Below are 25149 nucleotides of genomic sequence, written 5' to 3' on the forward strand. Positions count from 1 at the left end.
GCACGGTGACCCATGCCTGTAATCACAGCACTTTGGGAGGCCAAGGCGGGTGGATCACTTGAGGTCAGGAGTTGGAGACCAGCCTGGCCAACATGGTGAAACCCCATCTCTACTAAAAATACAAAATTAGCCGGGCACGGTGGCTCACGCCTGCAATCCCAGCACTTTGGGAGGCCGAGGTGGGCGGATCACAAGGTCAGGAGATCGAGACCATCCTGGCTAACACGGTGAACCCTCATCTCTACTAAAAATACAAAAAATTAGCCTGGTGTGGTGGCGGGCACCTGTAGTCCCAGCTACTCGGGAGGCTGAGGCAGGAGAATGGCATGAACCCAGGAGGCGGAGCTTGCCGTTAGCCGAGATCATGCCACTGCACTCCAGCCTGGGCAACAGAGCGAGACTCCATCTCAAAAAAATAAAAGAAATCTCCTATTGGTGCTTGGTACCAGCATGAGCTAACTTTATGGCTCAAACCAATAGGCCATTTGCTGAAGTCTGAGAGGACCGCCTCCAGAGAATCCCGATCTCCCAAAATTTGGTTGAGATCTAAAGTAGTTTATTTTGCTGTACAACTCCTTTTTTCTTTCTTTCTTTTTTTTTTTGAGTTTTACTTGCTTCCTACAGGAAGGTAAGTTTTCCTCTTTCCATGAGTTCGAACTCACTTCCAACAGAGAAGATGAGTTGTTTTTTCTCCTGCTTCTAGGCTGGTAGAGAGCAGTCTACAGCCTGTGACCCATCACTAGGTAAGAAACTGGTTTGGCATTTTTGTCTTGCAAATTCCTTTTAAACGAATAAAGTTAGCATTTAACAGCCAGCTGGTGTTAATTTCTGCTTACACTTAGAGCGCTGAGAAATCGTATAATTTGTGTGATCACTGTTAGTTTAGTACCATTTTGTCATAGCCGAAATATGGTAATGAGATTAAAAAATTTTTTTTTCTTTTGTTAAGGAGCTTAATAGTTAAAAGTCAGCTTAATTAAAAGGCTAACATCCAAGATGTGTGTCTGTATGCATGCATGTGTGCATATTTGTATTTAAAAGGCCTTCATTAGGCCTTTCGCGGTGACTCACGCTTGTAATCCCAGCACTTTGGGAGGCCCAAGCATGTGGATCGCAAGGTCAGGAGTTTGAGACCAGCCTGGCCAACATCGTCAAACCCCATCTCTACTAAAGATTCAAAAATTAGCCAGGCTTGGTATCACGCACCTATAGTCCCAGCTACTGGGGAGGCTGAGGCAGGAGAATCGCTTGAACCTGGGAGGCGGAGATTGCAGTGAGCCGAGATCGAGCCATTGCACTCCAGCCTGGGCAACAAGAGTGAAACTCTGTCTCAAAAAAACACAAACAAACAAACAAATACTGAGATAAGATTTTTTTTTTTTCTTTTTCTTTCTTTTTCTTTTTTCTTTTTTTTGAGATGGAGCCTTGCTCTGTCACCAGGCTGTAGTGCAGTGGCGGGATCTCGGCTCACTGCAACCTCTGCCTCCCAGGTTCAAGTGATTCTCCTGCCTCAGCCTCCCTAGTAGCTGGGACTACAGGCATGCGACACCATGCCTGGCTAATATATATATATATTTTTTGAGACAGAGTTTCACTCTCGCCACCCAGGCTGGAGTGCAATGGCACAATCTTGGCTCACTGCAACCTCCGCCTCCCACGTTCAAGTGGTTCTCCTGCCTCAGCCTCCCAAGTAGCTGGGATTACTGGCACCCGCCACCATGCCTGGCTAATTTTTGTATTTTTAGTAGAGATGGCGTTTCACCATTTTGGCCAGGCTGGTCTTGAACTCCTGACCTTAGGTGATCCACCCGCCTTGGCCTCCCAAAGTGCTGGGATTATAGGTGTGAGCCACCGTGCCCAGCCTAATTTTTGTATTTTCAGTAGAGATGGGGTTTTACCATGTTGGCCAGGCTGGTCTTGAACTCCTGACCTCAGGTGATCTGCCCACCTTGGCCTTTCAAAGTCCTGGGATTACAGATTATAGGTGTGAGCCACCACACCCAGCCTGTATGTGCTTTTTTTTTTTTTTCTTGAGACAGAGTCTTGCTCTGTGGCCCAGGCTGCAGTGTAGTAGCACCATCTCGGCTCACTGCAGCCTCTGCCTCCTCGGTTCAAGCGATTCTCCTGCCTCAGCCTCCTGAGTAGCTGAGACTACAGGTGCGCGCTGCCATGCCCGGCTAATTTTTGTATTTTTAGTAGAGACGGGGTCTCACAATGTTGGTCAGGATAGTCTTGATCTCCTGACCTTGTGATCCGCCCACCTCGGCCTCCCAAAGTGCTGGGATTACAGGTGCAAGCCACGGTGCCTGGCCTGCATGTGCTTTTAAAGTCTTTGTGACATTGAGTTACAGGGCTCTGACTCTTGGGTCTAAAAAGGACATCAAGTCCTGCTAAATCTTAAACACTGACAACAATTAAAGCCTCATCTTCAAGCCCCATAGAACATGCAAATCAAAATAAACTGCTTTCCTGAGACACAGGGCCTGAAATTAAAGTTATTCAATTCCTCAAGGCCCAGGGACTATTGTGGAAGAGGTAGGCATGTAAGATTGTAAGAGCCAATTTTGAAATGTGAAATAAGTTCAGCTTCTCTATAAATATCATTAGTGTCAAAGACACAATGATGCAAAACCAGTGTATGGACCCTGTGTCAGATTAACAAGGTTTTCTTGCAGCTTTAACCAACTCGTTAATAAAGGTTATAAAGGTCGTAAAAGGCTTACGGAAGTTACATTTTATAATCAAGGTTAAATTTTATAGATTGTTTACAAAATTTTGAAATCAAATATAATTGACTTCATGCTGTTTTCATTAGGCCTTCTAGTTTAGAAAATTAAGCCTCCTCTCTCGAAGAATTAAGGTTTTTGCTTTTTTTTTTTTGAAATTCTTGAATTATCACTTTGGTTAAATAAATGACTTTACAATGATCTGTAATCCTACTTTATAATATCAAGTGTTTTAAACCTTTTATGGTTGACAAACTTTCCAAAATCACATTATAAATTTTGTCTTTTTCTAACCTAATTCTTTAAGAAATTAGATCCCCCAAAAGTTCTCCCCCCCCAAAAATGACGTAATTTGGCTTGTTTGGTATACAAATTATACAGGAAGCATCGTCACATATGAAATGGTGTTTGGTTTTCTTTGGGCTGTATTTGTGTAAATATGTTATTGGTATGGGTTCCAAAATTATGGGAAACTCCAGTAACTTTGATATAACTTAGTGTTAGTGTACATTATCATTAATAATCATAATCGTTATATAAAAATTATTGTGTGTCACAGAGGTAACACATTTCCTTGTCAATTGTGTCTTTTAAGTATGGCTGCCTTAAAACCTTTTTTCATCCATTGACAATTGTCTTTTGGTCCTCTTTAAAAGGTGGTTTTGTAATCAGCTATAAAACTCCAGCAGGTGCTCTTGAATGCAGGTTTCTGATAACTTTGGAGATTGTGACATCAGAATAGACGAAAAACTTTCAGGACTCATGGAGAGCTAAAATGTTCATGAGTATTAAGCAGAACAGAAATTAACTGCATGGACTGAACCAATCTTTCTGACTTTTTGCTTAAAATGTTTGTTGATTCTGGCCAGGTTTGGTGGCTTATGTCTGTAATCTCAGCACTTTGGGAGGCTGAGGCGGATGGATCACCTGAGGTGAGGAGTTTGAGACCGGCCTGGCCAACATGGGAAAATCCCATCTGTACTAAAAATACAAAATTTAGCGAGGTGTGGTGGTGCACGTCTGTAATCCTAGCTATTTGGGAGGCTGAGGAAGGATAATTGCTTGAACCCAGGAGACAGAGGCTGTAGTAAGCCGAGATTGTGGCACTGCACTCCAGCCTGGGAAACAGAACAACACTCCATCTCAAAAAAAAAAAAAGAAAAAAAAAAGTTTACTGATGCTTTGTTTTGTTTTTCAGAGTCTTAAAACTTTTCTTTTGAGCTATTGACAGCTTTTAACAATTTAGTATAGTCCTATGAACAAATTTGGAGCATATTTATGTCTCTCTACCTGATTTCTCCAGAATTTGGAAACATTTGTGAGTATTCTTAACTTACGGCAATACAGTTATTTGTGTAAATGCAATAATATATTTTTCAGGGCTGGGCGTGCAACCATCTGTCTCTCATCTACATGTGACCTGGAAGTCCCCAGTGTGGGGGACCTTGCTTTGAGCTGTCTCCACCTTTCTGGATGGAACTAATGTACTTCTTACATATTTACTGATGTCTCATCTCCCTAATATGTATAAAACCAAGCTGTGCCCCGACCACCTTGGGCACATGGCATCAGGACTTCCTGAGACTGTGTCACAGGAGCATCCGTAATCTTGGCAAAATAATCTTCAAAAATTAACTGAGACCTGTCTTAAATTTTTGGGGTTCACACAGGCAAGACACAAACATGTGCTGATGGGAGAAACCCATGGGAGTGGTATAATGATCCATCTGGAAGTTTATCATTTTCTTCTGCAAGACTGGGAAGTTTTTCCACAGGAGGTGGCTGTAGGTTGTGCTCTGAAAGAAGGGAAGGGTGGATCCTAGTTGAAGTAGTAAAAGCAGCTATTTTTGATAACAATAAGAATGATACAGGCTAGGGCTGAACAAGAAGAGGGGATAGGAACAAAAGAAACATGGCTAGAAGCCAACAGATTGACTTAAATAAGCAAGGGAAATAAGACATACAGTATCAGTGTCATCTTGCATTAATACTCTTTGTTTTTACTTATCAAAACACTTTCACATAAACGATTTCCTATGATTTTCACAATAAAACTGTAAAGTAGACAGTCCAGGAAGCAATCATTGTACAGATTGCTTTGTCATTTTTAGGAATCAAAAAATTGAACCAAAGTGTGGCCCTGAATTTATTGTTTTACTGTTAAAGGAAGAATGAAGACTGAGTGACACTTTTCCCAAGCTTGGTTCCTTGAGCCTTTGGCTGGCCTTGAGATAGACAGGTGAGGTGTACAGCACTGGAGTCTCACAGTTTACATTTGGGGAATCAAGTAGCAGAAGCCAAAGGCTCGAAGAACTACCCAAGTGTCAACATACAGGATTGACAGAAAAGACAAGTGGTGGGGCGCGGTGGCTCATGCCTGTAATCCCAGCACTTTGGGAGGCCAAGGTGGGAGGATCAGGTCGGGAGTTTGAGACCAGCCTGGCCAACATGGAGAAACCCCATCTCTAGTAAAAAGACAAAAATAGTTGGGTGTGGTGGTGCATGCCTGTAATCCCAGCTACTCGGGAGGCTAAGGCAGGAGAATCGCTTGAACCCGGGAGGCGGAGGTTGTGGTGAGCCGAGATTGCGCCATTGCACACAAGAGTGAAACTCCATCTCTCTCTCTCTCATACACACACACAAACAAGAAAAGATGACAAACTGGCCAGGTACTGTGGCTCATGGCCTGTAATCCCAGCACTTTGGGAGGCTGAGCCTGGAGGATCACCTGAGCCCAGGAATTTGAGACTAGCCTGGGCAACATAGTGAGACCTTACCTCTACTAAAATTTAATTTTTGTGTGTGTGTGTGTTTTGCAGGGCATAGTGGCATGCACGTGTGGTCCCAGCTACTTGGGATGTTGAGGTCAGGGAGGTGAGAGGACCGCTTGAGCCCAGGAGTTCGAGGTCATCCTGGACAGTATGGTGAGACCCTGTCTCTACAAAAAATACAAAAGATTGGCTGGGTGGGTTGGCTCATGCCTGTAGTCCCAGCACTTTGGGAGGCCGAGGCAGGCGGATAACCTAGGTCAGGATTCGAGACCAGCCTGGCCAACATGGCGAAAACCTGTCTCTACTAAAAATACAAAAATTAGTTGGGTGTGGTGGCACATGCCTGTAATCCCAGCTACTTGGGAGGCTGAGGCAGGAGAATCACTTGAATGTGGGAGGCAGAGGTTGCAGTGAGCCAAGATCACGCTATTGCACTCCAGCCTGGACAACAAGAGTGAAACTCCATCTTGGAAAAACAAAAAACAAAAAGCAAAACAAAAAATTAGCCAGGTATGGTGGCATGTGCCTATAGTCCCAGCTATGTGGGAAGCTGAGGTGGGAGGATCACCTGAGCCTGGGGAGGTCAAGGCTGCAGTGAGTTGTAATCACACCACTGTCCTCTAGCCTAGGTGACAGAGCAAGATACTGTCTCAAACAAACAAACAAACAAACAAAAAAACACCTGGGGTGGAGTGGGGCATATGCATTTAGGTGAACAAATAATGTGTATAATATGAACACAGCATGCAAAAGTGGACAAGTACAATTATTTAGCAGATGTGGGAGTCAAGGAGCCAGAGCTGGAGGACTTTGGGAGTAGGGTGGGAAGTTTCATTGGAACTAGGAAATCTGGGAAGAGAAGGGTCTTTCGAAGCGCCATGGCTCATGCTTGTAATCCCAGCACTTTTGGAGGCCAAGGAAGGCGGATCACAAGGTCAGGAGTTCGAGACCAGCCTGGCCAATATGGTGAAACTTCATCTCTACTAAAAGTACAAAAACTAGTCAGGCGTGGTGCTGGGCACCTGTAGTCCCAGCTACTCGGGAGACTGAGGCAGGAGCATCACTTGAACCCGGGATGCAGAGGTTGCAGTGAGCCAAGATTGTGCCACTGCACTCCATCCTGGGCCACAGAGTGAGACTCCGTCTCAAAAAAAAAGAAGAAAAAAAAAAAGGAAGACAAGTTCAGCCTTTTTATATATTAGAGATGGGGTCTTGCTATGTTTCCTAGGCTGGTCTTGAATTCTTAGGCTTAAGCAATCTTGCTGTCTGGGCCTCCCTAAATTTAACCTTTGATGTGGTTAGTGTGATACAGCAGGGGGACAATCTATGGGTTGTAAATACCAGAAAGGGCTCCTCACCAAAACAGCTACCTCTCATCTCAGCCTCTCTGGACACACACACACACACACACACACACACACACACACACACACACAGAGAGAGAGAGAGAGAGAGAGAGAGAGAGAGAACCCCAGAGCGCTGACAACATCAGCATTCTCAGGGACCTCATGGAACTCTGTTGGAGGGAGGGGTCTGGCACCTGGACAGCACTCCTCTATGACTTCATCAGCCTCAGAAGCCACAGGAAAGCAGCTTCGTCATCCTAAACTGAATGTCTTTTAACCTCTGGACTTCAACTGGCAAAGACTGGAGTTAAGAATAATGTGAAGCATCAGGCATCTGTGCTTCATGTGTTTCCTCTCTTAAACTGCTTTGTTTTTCAAGGGCGTCATGCCCTGTATTTGGCTTTAACATTTTGCTTTCTCAGCCTAGGCAACACAGAAAGACTTTGGCTCTCTCTCTCTCTCTGTTTTTTTCTTTTGAGACAGTCTTGCTCGGTCACCCAGGTTAGAGTGCAGCGACTTGATGGCGGCTCACTGCAACCCCCGCTTCCTGGGTTGAAACGATTCTCATGCCTCAGCGTCTCGAGTAACTGGGATTACAGGTGCATGCCACCATGCCCAGCTAATTTTTGTAGTTTTTAGAAACAGCCAAGACTCTGTTTCTTAAAAAAAAAAAAAAAGTCGGGCGCAGTGGCTCACGCCTGTAATCTCGACACTTTGAGAGGCGGAGGCGGGCAGATCACGAGGTCAAGAGATTGGGAACATCCTGACCAACATGGTGAAACCGTGTCTCTACTAAAAATGCGAAAATTAGCTGACATGGTGGTGCATGCCTGTAATCCCAGCTACTGGGGAGGCCGAGGCAGGAGAATCCCTTGAACCAGGGCGTCGGAGGTTGCAGTGAGCCGAGATGGTGCCATTGCACTCCAGCCTTGCGACAGAGCGAGACTCAATAAAAAAAAAAAAAAATAATAATAATAATAACCTGGGCACCCACCTGTAGGCACCCACCAGCAAGTCCCAGTTACTTGGGAGGCTGAGGCTGGAGGATTACTTTAGCCCAGAAGTTCAAGGGTGCAATGAGCTCATGCTTTGTCTAATATATTTATCCAAACAGCCTCTTTCTGTTCTGTACGTTTGTATTTATACGGTTACTTTTTTTTTTTTTTTGAGACGGAGTCCCACTCTGTCGCCCAGGCTGGAGTGCAGTGGCGCTATCTCGGCTCACTGCAAGCTCCGCCTCCCGGGTTCTTGCCATTCTCCTGCCTCAGCCTCCCAAGTAGCTGGGACTACAGGCGCTCGCCACTACGCCTGGCTAATTTTTTTTTGTATTTTTAATAGAGATGGGGTTTCACCGTGTTAGCCAGGATGATTTTGATCTCCTGACCTCATGATCCGCCCGCTTCGGCCTCCCAAAGTACTTGGATTACAGGCGTGAGCCACCGCGCCCAGCCCCTACAGTTACTTTTGTACAAGTGCTTTGCTCTAGGAAATTAGGTGCCTTGTAATTGTTGTGATTGATAATGATGACATTGGAAAAGGAACATAAGACGAAGGAAGCTGACTCTGGGTAGGCAATTCTACTTCATTTTGCAATCTCTTTTCCTTTTTGCATGCCTGTGCCAATATTCTAAGATTGAAGAAGTTGTGGAGGTAAGAGTGAACTGTTTGGGAATTCTTTCATTATCTCCCTATTTAGGACAGCACAAAGATCAAATCACTGTCACCTCATGCAAGAAATGTGAGAACTGTGGCTACAAATCACTCAATACAGTACTTTGCATATTATTTCCTTACTGCTTACATAATTTATTGCAACATATTCTGCTTCTTTTCCCAGAACTGTCAAATCTCTGCTATATCAGTACTGGCTAAATTCGGTGTTAAATGATTGAGCTTCAGGATGGGCAAATCATGACTTCGGACTACATTCCTCTTTGCCTGGGGGCTGGGAAATTCCGTAAGCTCTCTGTGTTTCTATCAGACTGGTCTTGAAGGCGGTGGCTGTTTGTGGATCTCCGCAGAGCGCCAATGTTGGCTTAAAAAAACCCCAAAGCTAGATTGTCCAAAAGGTATCCAAAAGGTAGTTGTATTATTTACAAGCCATCTTTTAGCTTTAAAACGTGATGAAGCATTTCCAGTTCCCTTTTCCTGAACTAATTCAGCAACTCCCTTTTTTGTTAGGTCCGCGCTGCTGCTAAGACTTCAGATGAAAGATGCTCCGGGGACTCCGTTATCCCGGGCCCCTCTGCCCGACATTTTTGATGAAGCGCTGCCTCCTGGCGGCGGCTCTAATGCTCGACGCCTTCCCAGCCTAGTGGAGTTCACTTTCTCTGGTTTGGAATCTGGAAGCTGATGCAACAGCTCCCCCGAGGGGGCGGGGAGTCGGGAACCCGGAGTGGAAGAGACGGCCTTCGGGAGACCCCTCCTCCGGCTCCGAGCAGGCACCTTTCCTCGCCCCGCCTCCCGCCCCCGCCCCCCCGACAAGGGGCTTCCAGTCTGGGGGTCCTACCCAGATTCAGCTAAGCATCTCCGGGCAGGAGGCAGTTGTGGCCTCTGGCAGCCAGCTTATGCGGGGTTGGGAGGGAGGGAAGAGGAAGCTGAGCGTTCATGGGGTGGACGACCAGTCTCTAAGGGTGTCCGCGGTCATTTTCATTTCCCCGCAGCAGTCCAGCTGTGCGGGAGCGAGGAGCGGACAGGGGAGCGGGTTGCCAGGCCTCGGTGCTTGGACCTTTGCGCCCTTCGCCGACACCCACGACAGTCCCCTCTTCTAGCGCTTCCTAGAGTCGGTGGAAGGGTGGGGGCAGCTTGGCCAGGTGGAGGGAGCGGAAGGGACGCCTGCTGGGGTGAGGTTCTGGTCCCCCAAGGCAGAGCTCGAGTGGGCCCCCACAGCCAGACCTGGGCCTCGGGGGCGACCCTGTTCTAAAGAGGGGTAATGAAGGCGGACTGTGGCTGGGTCCGAGCTTGGGAAGGCGTTGTCCTAGGACCGCAGACTGGGGACCCAAAAGAAGGAGGGAAATAAAAGCGAAACAAATGGCAGGGGACCGGAGAAAGCGAGGGTGGATTGGGGGGTGGGGATGGGAGAAAGGGACAAAGGTGAGTGAGGCCAGCAGGTTGGGCGGGGGCGGAGAGGGGGATGGGAACGGCCAAGGGCTAGGCCAGCGAGGATCGCGGGCTAGGGGAGAGCTTTTCCGGGGAAGAGCAGCGGGCGGGGCGCGTGGTGGGGAGTTGAGTGTATGCTTCGAAGTTCCGCTGTAGAGCCCACTTGCATACGCATGAACCTGAGCGTTCGCCTCCCTCGGCCTTTTCCTCCTTTGCCCTTCACCCTTTCGCAGCTGTAGCACTTAGCTCTCGCCATCTCCACGCCGCACCCAGACCGGTCACCTGAGCCTGGGTGTGAGGTAGAGCAGACAAGAATTTCCTGGATCCAGGGAAAGAGTGTTAGATGATAGGCTTTTTGTTTTGCTTTGCTTTTCCCATTAATGAAACAAAAGTCCGTTTCAAATCATTCTAGGCCTCCCAGTAAAACCGTGAAAGCCATACTTTCTTCTCTGCCTTTAACGCATTACTGTCAAAAAGAGTACCTCCGGGTACTCCTTGCTTAGGAGCCAGAGCGGCAGCCAAACAGGAGGGCCTGGAGAGCAAATTCAAGGACATGCCCAGGAGCCTAGCTACCTGGGAAATCAAATAAATAACATAGTTCATTCATTCATTTATTAACCCAGCAAACATTTATTAACTGTCTATGTGAGCCCTGCTCTGCGGGGATACAGTGGTGAACAAAGCTCTTGTGATGCTTACATTCTAGTGGGGGTGGTGACAGCAAACAAATGACACCGGGAATGGACAATATCACTGGGAAGCATGTTCCAGGCAGGGTGAACAGAAATTGCAAAAGCTGTGAGGCGGGAGCCTGCTTGCTGTGTGGCCACAGCAGGGAAGCCAGTGAAGCTGTAGTGGAATGAGGAAGACAGCAGGGGGGCCCATGCAGGCAAGGACAGCTTCCTCTTCCTGGGTCTTCCCTCACAACTTGGACCCTACCCCAGAGTGCAGGTAAGGGGCCAGCAAGTTGGGTAGCAGGCTGAGAGTGTCTAAAGGACACTAAATTATCTTTGCAATAATTCAGGTATTTGGTGCCAGTGTACTATGATTTCCGTGTCTTGGTGAAATATGAGTTGTCTTTCATCCGGTGACATAGACTTATTGACAACTCCTTACCTGGACTACTTGTGTCTGGAGTAATTTTGCAAGACAGGTGCAAATTGCAGGGTGTAGCCCAGGGGCCAGCCAGCTGACAGTTGCTTGAAGGCATTAGTCACAGTTGTAATTCCAAAAATGCATGATGCACTGTGAAGTGCTGCTCCCTGAGGGCAAGAGATTTATACTATTATCTGATTTTAAGTGGTTTACTATGCTTACCAAGAAGCTGTTTGCTTCAGAAGATTGCATGTGATGAAGATGTGTAATAATTTCTTCTTTTTTTTTTTGACTGGAGTGCTCACTGCAACCTCTGCCTCCCGGGTTCAAGCGATTCTCCTGCCTCAGCCTCCCAAGTAGCTGGGATTACAGGTGCCCGCCACCATACCTGGCTAATTTTTGTATTTTTAGTAGAGGCGGGGTTCCACTATGTTGGCCAGACTGGTCTCAAACTCCTGACCTTGTGATCTGCCCGCCTTGGCCTCCCAAAGTGCTGGGATTACAGGCGTGAACCACCACGCCCAGCTGATACGTAATAATTTCTAATTTTGAATATAAAGAGGCTTACACAATTTGTATTCCAGGAAAATTGGTATTTCCCCCACCTCTGCTAAGTAAACGTTCGACAGATGTTTAAATAAAACTGGTTTGAAGGGATGCCAACTCATTAGTCTGCCCAGGGTGCCACGGCCCAGTTGGCTCTTACCTGGTGACACACATCGATATCACCTGAACCAATTAGAGATCTCAGCTGTGAGTGAGCTTGCTTGGTGTCTAAATGTGCTTGGCTGTCCTCCTATAAGTGGTCTTCCTTGGCCTGGATTACCTCCCTTGGCTTGCTTTAGGGGCTGAAATGGCGCTGACATTCTTGAGATGGGACTGCAAAGTTTCCTTCTCCTGACCATGGGATCGTATCCCCTCTGCAGGACTAAGGATAGTACATGAGTGGGAGATGATTAGGAAATGGAATGAGGGGAGTTGCAAGAGGCATCAGAGGTCACTGTCAATGGAGGGGAAAGCTTAAATGCTCAGTAAATGTAGGGCAACAAGAAAGAGGGGGGTGGGGCTGAGGGAGGGAGGAGAAGGAGCTGAGACTCAGGTATTTGGTGCCAGTGTAGTGGAGAAGGTGCCTGGAGGCTGGCAGGCATTGAGGTCCTCTGGGTCTGACCAGGCAGTCCCAGCTCCAGCCCGTCCCCTGGCCCCTCCCCGCTGCCGGCCAGAGTCACACATGTGTTTTCCTGTTTTCCATTTCAGTCCCCGTTACCCTCTGCTTTTTCTGCTCCTCAGAGTCAACAGCTGCTGCAGCGTGAGCCATACCCTTGGTTCTCCTAACTAGCACCTTCCCCTCTCCCTTGACTGAGCTGGTAGCCTGTCCTCCCCGCACCTGCCCAAAGGTCACTGGACAGGTAAGAGGTGGGAGAGGAGGGACAATGGGCGAGAGGGGAAGTGCAGGAGGAGGATGGAGTGAGTCCTAAAAATCGGCTGAATGGAGGCCCAAGAGCCTCCTGTTTCTTGATCCCAGCTGTGTCCCTCCCTGGGCTGAAACTTCTGCCCAGAGACTTCAGCCCTTCCTTAATGGAAGCCCTGGCCACAGGAGTAAACAATTGCTTTTTTGTTTCACCTTTTTTTTTTTTTTTTTTTTTTTTAAGAGACTGTCTTAGCCACAGTAGAATATAGAAAAACAAACAGAGAACTGGGGAGGGAGGAGCTGAGCTTCTAGCTTGGAGTGATGGGGAAATCTAGTCATACCAGAGTGTATCTGTTTTCTGTTTCTGTTGTTAGGGGAGGCAGCACAGACTGGTTGGAGCCAGGAAGGCAGGACATGGGGTCTCTGGGAGAGAAAGTGTGTTCTTACAGTAGTTCCCTGAGCTCGGCTGAGGAGCCAAGACCCCGAGTTATGTGCTAGTTCCTGGAGGAAGTATGTTTTGGTGTTGCCATTGGTGGGTGAGGTTAGGGTGAGGGGCTCCACTGACTGTTCTGCCCAGCACTGCATACTGGAGGCCCTGCTGCCAGTTTCTGAATCAAATTTCTTCCACAGGCTGTAGGATAAGTGTGTTGTCCTGTAATCTTCACTGGGTGTTCAGAGATGAATGCATCTCAGACAGGGAAAGACGACAAGGGCTGCTGTTATCTTATGGGGTTGCTCATGTAAAACCTGGGGTGGGCCAGGTGCAGTGGCTCACACCTGTAATCCCAGCACTTTGGGAGGTTGAGGTGGGAGGATCACGAGGCCAGGAGTTCGAGACCAGCCTGGCCAACATGGTGAAACCGCGTCTCCACTAAAAATAAAAAAATAAAAAAAATAAAAATTAAAAATTAGCTGGGCATAGTGGTCGGTGCCTGTAATCCCAGCTACTAGGGAGGCTGAAGCAGGAGAACCCAGGAGGTGGAGGTTGCAGCGAGCAGAGATCACGCCACTGCACTCCAGCCTGGGTGACAAAGCAAAACTCCGTCTCGGAGAAAAAAAAAACCCCAAAACCCAAAACCCCCCCCCCCCAAAAAAAAGAAAAAAGAAAGAAAACCTGGGGCAGAAGAGCCCCTTTGGGAGAGCCTAGGGGTGTTGTTGGTCGCAGGCTGCCTGAATGGCGGAAGCATTACCCTAAGACCCGGGGTCTTAGGGAGAAATGTGAGCTGCCAAAGATGGTGCCTTCTTGTCTAGGGTGCTATAGGTAGTGGTGGGGAAAAGACAGGGGCTTCATGTTCTCTATGGATGGCAGCCTCCCTTGCCTAGTTTGCATGGGCAGACTGAAGTAGGTTAGAGTCCACTAGCACTTCTTGGTGCTACCACGAGGGCATGCTGTTTGCGGGAGTGCGGGTTTTACCCCAGCAGATTTCTGTCTCAAAATTCCACGGATAGGACTTCACTTTTCAGATGCCACCAGTCAGGAATGAAACCCCGTACACTTCTCTCTCCATTCCCCCTCACAGTTTTCCCTTCCTTTGTCCCTCCTTCCTTCCTTTCTTTTACGTCATATTAGGACACATGCCCACCCCTTGGTGCCAGTGAATTTGGTCTTAAAAGGGCAGGCGTGATGATGTGTTTGTGTTTTCTTTTGTTTGCTTTAGAAGTGGGCACCCTAGCAATAGCAGCACTGCCAAGAGGACTTGTAATCACCTCTTATCCCTGCAAAGAATGAGAAAGGGGAGGGGCAGCCAGGAAGGAGATTAACAAACTTTGTTGGAGCCTTTAGTCTAGGCTATAGACTGAAGGATGACAGAGGCTTTCTTTCTTTTTAATCTAGTCTGATTACATCTTCCTCCAGGTAATTCATGTAGGTCATTCCTGTCCAAAAGCAAGGTCTAAGGTGGTGCCGGTGGCTCATGCCTGTAATCCTACCACTTTGGGAGGCAGAAGCAGGTGGATCAGTTGAGGCCAGGAGTTCAAGACCAGCCTGGCCAACAGAGCGAAACCTCATCTCTACTAAAAATACAAAAATTAGGCTGGGCACGATGGCTTATGCCTGTAATTCTAGCACTTTGGGAGGCTGAGGTGGGCGGATTGCCTGAGTTTAGGAGTTTAAGACCATCCTGGTCAATATGGTGAAACCCCGACTCCACTGAAAACACAAAAGATTAGCTGGGCGTGCTGGTGTGTACCTGTAATCCCACCTACTCAGGAGGCTGAGGCAGGAGAATTGCTTGAACCTGGGAGGTGGAGGTTGCAGTGAGCCGAGATCGCGCCACTGCACTCCAGCCTGGGCAACAGAGCAAGACTCTGTCTCAAAATAAAATAAAATAAAACAAAATAAATAAAAATACCAAAATGAAAACACAAAAATTAGCCAGGCATAATCCTAGTTACTCAGGAGGCTGATGCATGAGAATTGCTTGATCCAGGAGGTGGTGGAGGTTGCAGTGAATCAAGATTGTGCCACTGCACTCCAGCCTGGGTGACAGAGTGAGACCTTCTCTCAAACAAACAAACAAAAAATAAATAAAATAAAATAAATAAATAAATAAATAAAATAAAAAGAAGGCCTAGAGACTAGGGCAGGCCAGGGGGATGGGGAGATGGAGAGATAGTATACTTGTGTGATTAAGAGTATATGAGCTCTGGTGGTTCCATTAGATGATGTGCTTAAAGTCCTTAGCAGTGTGTCTGACCCAGGTAAGTGCTCAATAAGTGATAGCAATTATTATTACAGGAGCATTTTGGAGAAAAGGTTAGTCTCCTCCAGAAGGATTTCAGATCACTGTGAAAGCCTGTCTTGGGAGAAGCATGATCTCTGGGAACGCTCACACCAGAATCCTCCTCCTAGATTAAATTAAAAGTTTAAAGAGCTAGAATGGGAGGATGTATGGTGGAGATGTCTCCCAGAGATATTTAGATCTCTATTCTCTGGTTGTAGAATAACCAAAGAGGGTTAGAAGAGATATGAGAAGAAACAGACAGTTGGATTTCAGAATGGATAGGGTCTATTTCTGTTGGAAGGAATACCAGATTTAAAGTAAATAATAAAGACAGCATAAACTATGTGATTTCCAAAAAATGCTCAGCTTTCTCTGCCTGTTCTGGGCCTGTCTGTCCAACATAATTCAGTGAAATCTGATTTCCTCATTTTATTTAAAAATTTTTTTTTTCGAGACGGAATCTCGCTCTGTCACCCAGGCTGGAGTGCAGTGGCCCAGTCTCGGCTCACTGCAAGCTCTGCCTCCCGGGTTCCTGCCATTCTCCTGGCTCAGCCTCCCGAGTAGCTGGGACTACAGGCACCCGCCACCACACCCAGCTAATTTTTATTTTTATTTTTATTTGTTTGTATTTTTAGTAGAGACAGGGTTTCACCGTGTTAGCCAGGATGGTCTTGATCTCCTGACCTTGTGATCCAGCTGCCTTGGCCTCCCAAAGTGCTGGGATTACAGGTGTGAGCCACCGCGCCCGGCCTGATTTCCTCATATTTTTTAGGAAAGTGGAGTAAACTTATATATGAGGAAGTCGTTCATAGGAATGTATGCTTATCCCAAAAATCTTGGTATGTTTTGTCAAGAATGAAAAGGCACATGGGTCTGGTGGGGATGCAGTCAGATATTTGATCTCTTGACTGTGTTTCTTTTGAAGTAGTCTGAGGCTCAGACTTTGGGGCAGTGGCCCAGGTTTGGAGGCAACCTCCCAGTCTCTCTTTGCATGGGGAAGTGTGCAGTCACAGGGTGTAGAGACTGCTCTTACACTTCCTGTAATCTCAGCATGGGAACAAGCCTTTGTGTTACACTGTGCAACCTTCCTCCCTTTCTTAAATGCTTGGGGTGAGAGAGAAGAGAGGCTAGGGTGGGGCATGGAGGACACACAGAGAAAGAGAGTGCTGTGTATTCCTTCCCGGCTACTGTCCTGTCCTCAGCTAACTTGGTCTGGAACAGTTTCCCCAGGGCTGCAGATACTGCACCCAGCTGACTGTCCTTTCTTCTGGGCCCCTGGTCCCAGAGCAGAGCTGACAAAGGAGATTCCTGAGAGAGTGACTCCTTATCACAGAAAGTGCTGAGCCAAGAGCTCCTAGCCGCCCCTTTTGCAGATGTGAAGGGCCAGTGAACCTTGGACACAGATGGTTGCTTAACAGTCCTTTCCCCTCCCTCACTCCTTCCTTTGCAGGCTGCCTCACCTCCTCCACCCTTCTTGCTTAAATCCATAGGCATTTTTCTGGCCTTCCCTTTTACTGCTGGCTGGGAAGGAGGAGCATCAGACCATAGATCCTAGAAGGCACTTCTCTTCCTGACTGCTGCTGGCACTGCCGTGAGAACCTGCTTATATCCAGGACCGAGGAGTAAGTGTGCGTTCCGCCCTTTTCTCATCTCCACTCGCCTTGCTTACCCTTGTCTTTGCTGCTGTGCAGTGTCTAATTGCTTCTTCTCCCGAGTGCCCCTCGCCCTAATATCTCCCCATTGCTTGACTAGCCTCTTCTGTTTTCCTCTCAGCTGTCTCCTGCTCGGTGTTTTCCAGCATGTGCTGCCTGGCTGCAGCTGTCTTCCTGCCTTGGCTTGCAGTGGTATCTCTCCAGCAGCAACTCTGGGGTAGGGAGTGGTCATCAGCTGCCTCCAATCATCTCTAGGTTTTGTTGTACATTGGATCACCCTTCTCTCATTCATACTTTTTTGGGTGATTCAACGATGCTGATGTGAGGGATCTGATAGCAGGAGGCTTGGAATACCAGAGACTGGGAAAAAGGTTTCTGGGAAAGGAAAAGTGAGGAAAAGAGAATAGCCTGTTTTCTTTCAGGGTGAGGTGGGTCTACTTGGGCTTTGCCAGGGCTGAAGACTCCAGCTAAGGGTTAAGGGATGCTCCTTGGGCAGGAGGATGGTTGTGGGTTTCCAGCAGATTTCTGAAGCCTTTAGGTTTGGCAGACATAGAGTCCTTGAGGAAAAGAGCAGCGTTATGAGGTGCTCCCACAGATTAGTTGCTTGTAAGATCGGTTCCTAATGTATCTCAGCGCAGGTGATCGCTGAAGCTGAAATTGGAGGGAAGACGGGTTTTGGATAAGGCTGAAAACTCAGGGTCAAGCCATTATGGTTATTTTCTGGGAACTGCCACGCTGCCCCCATGCCTATCTTGTATTATAGCAGGCTCAGAGAGAACCAACATTTAGTGTTTTTTTTTTTTTTTTTTTTTTTTTTTGAGACAGAGTTTTGCTCTTGTTGCCCAGGCTGGAGTGCAATGGCCTGATCTCGGCTTACTGCAACCTCCACCTCCCGGGCTCAAGTGATTCTCCTGCCTCAGCCTCCCAAGCAGCTGGGATTACAGGCATGTGCCATCACACGTGGCTAATTTTTGTATTTTTAGTAGAGACCAAGTTTCTCAATGTTGGGCAGGCTGGTCTTGAACTCCCTTCTTTAGGTGATCTGCCCGCCTTGGCCTCCCAAAGTGCTGGGATTACAGACATGAGCCACTGTGCCCAGCCCAAGATTTCGTTCTCTATTTGGTGAGTTGGGTGGGCAGCAATATCCTAATGATGAGAGACAGATGCTTTCTCTCTGGCGAATGAGTGCCTTCTCTTAAAAATTCAAGTTGGAGGCCAGGCAAGGTGGCTCATGCCTGTAATCCCAGCACTTGGGGAGGCTGAGGCGGGCGAATCACCTGAGGTCAGGAGTTTGAGACCAGCCTGACCAACATGGAGAAACCCCGTCTCTACTAAAAATACAAAATTAGCCAGGTGTGGTGGTGCATACCTGTAATCCCAGCTACTCGGGAGGCTGAGGCAGGAGAATCACTTGAACCTGGGAGGTGGAGGTTGCGGTGAGCTGAGATTGCACTCCAGCCTAGGCAACAAGAGCGAAACTCCGTCTCAAAAACAAAAAACAACAAACAAACAAACAAAATTAGCCAGGCGTGGTGGCAGGTGCCTGTAATCCCAGCTACTTGGGAGGCTGAGGCAAGAGAAGTGCTTGAACCTGGAAGGCTGAGGTTGCAGTGAGCCGAGCCAAGATTGCACCACTGCACTCCAGCCTGGGCTACAGAGCGAGACTCTGTCTATAAATAAATAAATACATACATATTCAAGTTGGGGTTGTTTTGATGAGTGAGCTAGAGAAAAGGTTATTTGGAGGTCTCTGCAGTGGTTGGTGGCTGCCCATATTAGCCTGCGTTGGAGGCAGGTAGAGGTTCTATGTAATTGCCAACCACCTAATATATAGCATCATCTTTCTTCCTTAAAGGGCAATGCCAGGAAGCTGGTGAAGGGTTTCCTCTCCTCCACCATGGTTGACAGCACTGAGTATGAAGGGGCCTCCCAACCTGAGGTGGAAACCTCCCCTTTGGGTGATGGGGCCAGCCCAGGGCCGGAGCAGGTAAAGCTGAAGAAGGAGATCTCACTGCTTAACGGCGTGTGCCTGATTGTGGGGAACATGATCGGCTCGGGCATCTTTGTTTCCCCCAAGGGTGTGCTCATATACAGTGCCTCCTTTGGTCTCTCTCTGGTCATCTGGGCTGTCGGGGGCCTCTTCTCCGTCTTTGGGGCCCTTTGTTATGCGGAACTGGGCACCACCATTAAGAAATCTGGGGCCAGCTATGCCTATATCCTGGAGGCCTTTGGAGGATTCCTTGCTTTCATCAGACTCTGGACCTCCCTGCTCATCAGTGAGCCCACCAGCCAGGCCATCATTGCCATCACCTTTGCCAACTACATGGTACAGCCTCTCTTCCCAAGCTGCTTGGCCCCTTATGCTGCCAGCCGCCTGCTGGCTGCTGCCTGCATCTGTAAGTAGGGCTGGGGCAGGAGGTGGTGGATGGAGGGCTGGGCAGAGGCTGGGATGTGAGTGCAGTCTGGGAGTAAGAAGGAGATAGAAAGGAATGCCTCTGACAACATATATATATATACACACACAACTATATATATACACACACAACTATATATACACACACACAACTATATATATACACACACACACAACTATATATATACACAACTATATATGCACACAACTATATATACACAACTATATATATACACAATTCTCTCTCTATATATATATAGTTAAATTAATGTATGCTTAGTGTGAAATTTCAAACAGTACCACAGTGTAACATAAAAACACTCACCTTTTCCCCAGCTTCTCATGGTAAGGACTATTAGCAGTTTGCATATTCTTCCTGATTTTTTTTTTTTTTTTTTTTTAAGAGACAGGTGTTTTGCTCTGTCACCCAGACTGGAGTGCAGTGATGTGATTATACCTCACTTCAGCCTCGAACTTCTAGGCTCAAGCTATCCTCCTGCCTCAGCCTCCTGAGTAGCAGGGACTACAGGCATACTGATTTTTTTTTTTCTTGTTCCTTCAAGAGATGTAGTTTTGGCAGGGTGTGGTGGCTTATGCCTGTAATTCCAGCACTTTGGGAGGCTGAGGTGGGCAGATCACCTGGGGTCAGGAGTTCGAGACTAGCCTGGCCAACATGGTGAAACCTCATCTCTACTAAAAATACAAAAATTAGCTGGGCATGGTGGCAGGCACCTGTAATCCCAGCTACTCAGGAGGCTGAGACAAGAGAATCACTTGAACCCAGGAGGCAGAGGTTGCGGTGAGGCAGAGGTTGCGGTAAGCCAAGATTGCACCACTACACTCCAGCCTGGGTGACAGAGTGCGACTCCATCTCAAAAAAATAAAAAAATAAAAAAAAAAATAAAAAAAATTAAAAAAAGAGGTATGTTTTGTTCTTTTACAAAAATGAGATCATACTAGTCTACCTGTAATTCTACAACGTGCTTTTCCTCTAGCATTATCAGTGACATTCTTTTCTACTTACAGATCTACTTTTTAAAAAATGCTTTGTATTATTTCATGTTAATTTTAAGGATGTATTTTAAAATTATGTTTTAATTCCATGTTAATTATAAGGATTTAAGTAGTTTATTTATCTAGCTAGTCCTCTGTTAATGGCCATGTACCTTGGTTTCAGTTTCTCAGTCTTACAGATAATGCTCCAGTGGATGTCCTTTTGCAGTTGCGTGAGTATTTCTGTAGGCTAGATTCTTCCTTTTTTTTTTTTTTTTGAGATAGAGTCATTCTGTCACCCAGGCTTGAGTGGCGCAATCTCAGCTCACTGCAACCTCCATCTTCTGGGTTCAAGTGATTCTCCTGCCTCAGCCTCCCTAGTAGCTGGGATTACAGGCATGTGCCACCATGCCCAGCTAATTTTTTTGTATTTTTAGTGGAGATGGGGTTTCACTGTGTTGGCCAGGCTGGTCTTGAACTCCTTACCTCAAGTGATCTACCTGCCTCGGCTTCACAAAGTGTTGGGATCACAGGCATGAGCCACTGCACCCAGCCTCTGTGGGCAAGATTTTTAATACTGTCATTTCAGTCCACCTTGGCTTTTTCTCCATCTCATAAATAAAATATTATTTAAATCTGTACATTCAGCAAAGCCATTGGAGGTGCTGAGATGATGATTCTCCACAGCCCCATCCCTCAGATGCCTCTATTCTTGAAAAATGCCCTTCCAACCTGAGAGAGCCTAGGACCTTAGAGATGCCTTCCACCCCACAACTGTGAATAAGCTCAGACATTCTGTCAGTTTGAGGGGCAGCTGCTGTAGCAGTTGGGGCACAGGAATCTTGCACCAGGTGCAATTGCTCATTGGCTCCCTGCTCTCCCATCAGCTTGTGTCCTTTTTTCTTTCAATTTCTGTATTGCCCCATTCACTCCTCAACTTCCTTTCCAGCTTCCCTGATTTTACTGTTGTGTAGAGAACTGGCTGTCTTCTGTGGGGTCCTTCTGTGTTTTGTATGTCCTTGTGTCTGGCCTGGACTCATCTCTGCGTATGTTTGTCATACATGGCAACAGTCAGGGAGGGGTGGAAGGCACCACTTTGTGTTGCAAGAAGGGGGTTTTCACTGACTTTTTTTGTTTTTTGTTTTTTTTGAGACAGAGTTTCACTCTTGTTGCCCAGGCTGGAGTGCAATGGCGCAATCTCAGCTCACCACAACCTCCGTCTCCCGGGTTCAAGTGATTCTCCTGCCTCAGCCTCTCAAGTAGCTGGGATTACAGGCGTGTGCCACCATGCCTGGCTAATTTTTGTATTTTTATTAGAGACAGGGTTTCTCCATGTTGGTCAGGCTGGTCTCGAACTCCTGACCTCAGGTGATGCACCCACCTCAGCCTCCCAAAGTGCTGGGATTACAGGCATGGGCCACATTCCCAGCCTTAGAATTCTATTATTTTAACTATCTTTATCTGTGTCATTTCTGACAGCTCTTGTTTTTTGATTCTGGCATTGTGCCTACCTCTGCCAGTCACCCCTTTTTAATTTTCTGCTTCTTCTTCTTCTTTTTTTTTTTTTTTTTGAGACAGAGTTTTGCTCTTGCTGCCCAGGCTGGAGTGCAATGGCGCGATCTCGGCTCACTGCAACCTCCGCCTCCTGGGTTCCAGTGATTCTCTTGTCTCAGCCTCCCAAGTAGCTGGGATTACAGGCGCCCGCCACCACGCCAAGCTAATGTTTTTGTATTTTTAGTAGAGACAGGATTTCACTATGTTGTCCAGGCTGGTCTCAAACTCCTGACCTCAGGCGATCCGCCTGCCTTGACCTCCCAAAGTGCTGGGATTACAGGCGTGAGCCACTGCACCTGGCCAATTTTCTGCTTCTAATTTAGGTATAGAGACATACATGTTCAAACCCTCATTCACCCATGTACACATTCATGTGCCTGTATATCCTTGTAAGAATACATGCAAAGGCCGGGTGCAGTGGCTTACGCCTGTAATCCCAGCACTTTGGGAGGCCGAGGCGGGTGGATCACGAGGTCAAGAGATCAGGACCGTCCTGGCCAACATGGTGAAACCCCGTCTCTACTAAAAACACAAAAATTAGCTGGGTGTGGTGGTGCATGCCTGTAGTCCCGGCTACTCAGGAGGCTGAGGCAGGAGAATCGCTTGAACCCGGGAAGCAGAGGTTATAGGGAGCAGAGATTGTGCCATTGCACTCCAGCCTGGGTGACAGAGCGAGACTCTGTCTCAAAGGAAAAAAAAGAAAAAAAAAAAAGCTGGGTGTGGTGGTGGGTGCCTGTAATCCCAGATACTGTGGAGGCTGAGGCAGGAGAAATGCTTGAACCCAGGAAGCAGAGGTTGCAGTGAGCCGAGATCATGCTACTGCACTTCAGCCTGGGCCACAGAGCAAGACTCTCTCAAAAGACAAAACAATACAAAACAAAACAAAAATAACACATGCAAAGTAGCCACAGTTATGGTTCATATGCAGAGCTCTTTAGTGAGTAAAAGGCATGGAGTTTTGTGCACAGATGTGTGACACACATTTGAGATTACTCTGATAGAGTGAAATGTGCACACCACTTGTGCACACACTTGTGTTTGAGGTTGGGCTCAATAGCTATGTGACCTTGAGCCAAGTGCACTGACTGTTTAATTCCAGGCTGTTGTGAGAATGGAATGAGATTCAGTGAAAATCATAAATTATGACTCAAGTATAAGGTATTATGTTTAAAATTACCATCTTTCTTGGTCACTTATAGTCCTGTTCCTTTTCCTGTTTCTTGACTTCATCTGAGTAGTTATGGTCAGATAAATGAGATATTACTGCATAGGTAATATCTGGACTTTGTTCTATCTTTAATAACTTCAGAGGAACATAGAGATCTGAAGAAGGTTCAGAAGGGCGATCAAGACTAAGAATTTAGTGACATATGATTCATGGGTTTATTCTTTCAGCCACTGTTTTAGTTTTGTTTTTAAATTTTTTTTATAGAGATGGGGTCTCGCTATGTTGCCTGGGCTGGTCTCAAACTCCTGGGCTCTAGCAGTCTGCCTGCCATGGTCTCCCAAAGTGCTAGGAGCCACTGCACGTGGCCTTCCGGCACTGTTTAATAAGCACCTGACACAAGTCAGATGCTAGGACCTATGAAGACATTCTGATTAGCCTAAGTGAGAACTTAGGCAGAATCTTCAGATTTAGCAACAGAAGGGCTTTAATTTAGAGCTTTCATACATTCCCTCCCTTAGAAAAAATTTAATTAGGGCATGCTATGTGTGTGCTAGATATTTTACTTAGTGCTGCAAAACGAAGAAGAATGATATCTGGCCCTTGCCATTCCATAATTTATAGTCCAGAAAGGAGACAGACATGTTAACAAATAATTGTCATGCAATATAATTTGTGCACTGATAGAGGCACCATAAGAGCAAATGGGGCAATATTTTTTTTTGAGACGAAGTTTCACTCTTGTCGCCCAGGCTGGAGTGATCTCGCCTCATTCATGCAACCTCCATGTCCCAAGTTAAGCGATTCTCCTGCCTCAGCCTCCCGAGCAGCTGGGATTATAGGCATGCACCACCACACCTGGCTAATTTTTGTGTTTTTAGTAGAGACGGGGTTTCACCATGTTGGCCAGGCTGGTCTCGAACTCCTAACCTCAGGTGAACCGCCTGCCTCAGCCTGCCAAAGTGCTGGGACTACAGGCATGAACTACCACGCCTGACCTAAATGGGGCAACTTTATTTTTGTAGGGGAGGACAGCTTAGGAAAGTATCACAGAGAACATGGTGTCTGAGCTGAATTTTGAAAACAAATATAGCTGTCTCCTGCAACCTTTCACACAGGAGACTGCATGTACAAAGGTGTGGAGGTGCAAGGCACAGAATGTTCAGAGAATTCCAGGTCATTGGTATGGTTGGAATGTGGGGTGCGAGAAGGGCTAGGAGACAGCACTGGGTGAGATGGGTTTTATAATCAGGTTGGACTTTATCTAAAAGATAAGGGGAAGCTATTGTTTATTTTTTTATTTTTAGAGATGGGGGTTCTTGCTCCGTCGCCCAGGCAGGAGTGCAGTGGTGCAGTCATAGCTCACTGCGGCCTCCAACTCCTGGCCTCAAGTGATCCTCCTACCTCCTGAGTAGCTAGGATTACAGGTGAGAGCTACAAAGCTACACAGCTACTGATTTTAAGCAGGGGTATGGGGACTACTGAAATAATCAGACTTGGTTAAAAGGAGAACTCTGGTGGCGACATGGAGAATGTTTTTGGAAAGAGCAAGAGACAGAAAGGTGGGGAGACTAGTTTAGGGAGCTGAAAACTGAATCCATGTAAAGGGTGATGAAGATCTGCACTGTGGAGTGGCCTTAGGAACAGAGATGAGGGTATGAATAAAGAAATAGTTGGCTGGGCGCAGTGGCTCACGCTGGTAATCCCAGCACTTTGGGAGGCTGAGGCGGGTGGATCACGAAGTCAGGAGATCGAGACCATCCTGGCTAACATGGTGAAACCTCGTCTCTACTAAAAATACACAAAAAATTAGCTGGGTGTGGTGGCGGGTGCCTGTAGTCCCAGCTACTCAGGAGGCTGAGGCAGGAGAATGTCGAGAACCCAGGAGGCAGAGCTTGCAGTGAGCTGAGATCCGGCCACTGCACTCTAGCCTGGGCAATAGAGAGAGGCTCCGTCCAAAAAAAAAAAAAAAAAGAAATAGTTAACAGTGGACTTTCAAGGACTTTTTGCAGTGGGTCGAGGAGCTCTCACAGGTAAAGCCCTCCTCCAGCCTTGCCCACAGGTTTCCACCCCAGTATGTTGCTCCCTGTTTAAAATCCTCCAATGACTCCTCACATGCTTTAGGAGAAAATCTAAACCCCTTGAAGGTGTGCCTTGTGCTTTCACTGCTTTGGCCTTCTCATATCCCATAATCCTTCAGGCAC

General features: G+C 47.0%; 1 protein-coding gene across 3 annotated transcripts in view; it reads left to right on the forward strand.

Moving 5' to 3' along the window:
• Nucleotides 1-9063: 9063 nt before the first annotated feature.
• The window catches only part of SLC7A7 (solute carrier family 7 member 7), a 45700-nt gene continuing 29614 nt past the window's right edge, over nucleotides 9064-25149 (forward strand). Inside the window, exons 1-4 of one of the 3 annotated variants that reach the window (XM_007990772.3) lie at nucleotides 9064-9284; nucleotides 12325-12443; nucleotides 16659-16790; nucleotides 18676-19216. In XM_007990772.3, the coding sequence (XP_007988963.1) occupies nucleotides 18718-19216 (499 nt within the window). In that variant the 5' untranslated portion in view covers nucleotides 9064-9284; nucleotides 12325-12443; nucleotides 16659-16790; nucleotides 18676-18717. Of the gene's footprint in view, nucleotides 9285-10048; nucleotides 12444-16658; nucleotides 16797-18675; nucleotides 19217-25149 lie in introns of those variants that run through there. The other 2 variants (XM_007990775.3, XM_007990776.3) reach the window with 2 other exon arrangements.

The sequence above is a fragment of the Chlorocebus sabaeus genome, chromosome 29, assembly GCF_047675955.1.
Source record: "Chlorocebus sabaeus isolate Y175 chromosome 29, mChlSab1.0.hap1, whole genome shotgun sequence".
NCBI classification, from domain to species: Eukaryota; Metazoa; Chordata; class Mammalia; order Primates; family Cercopithecidae; genus Chlorocebus; species Chlorocebus sabaeus.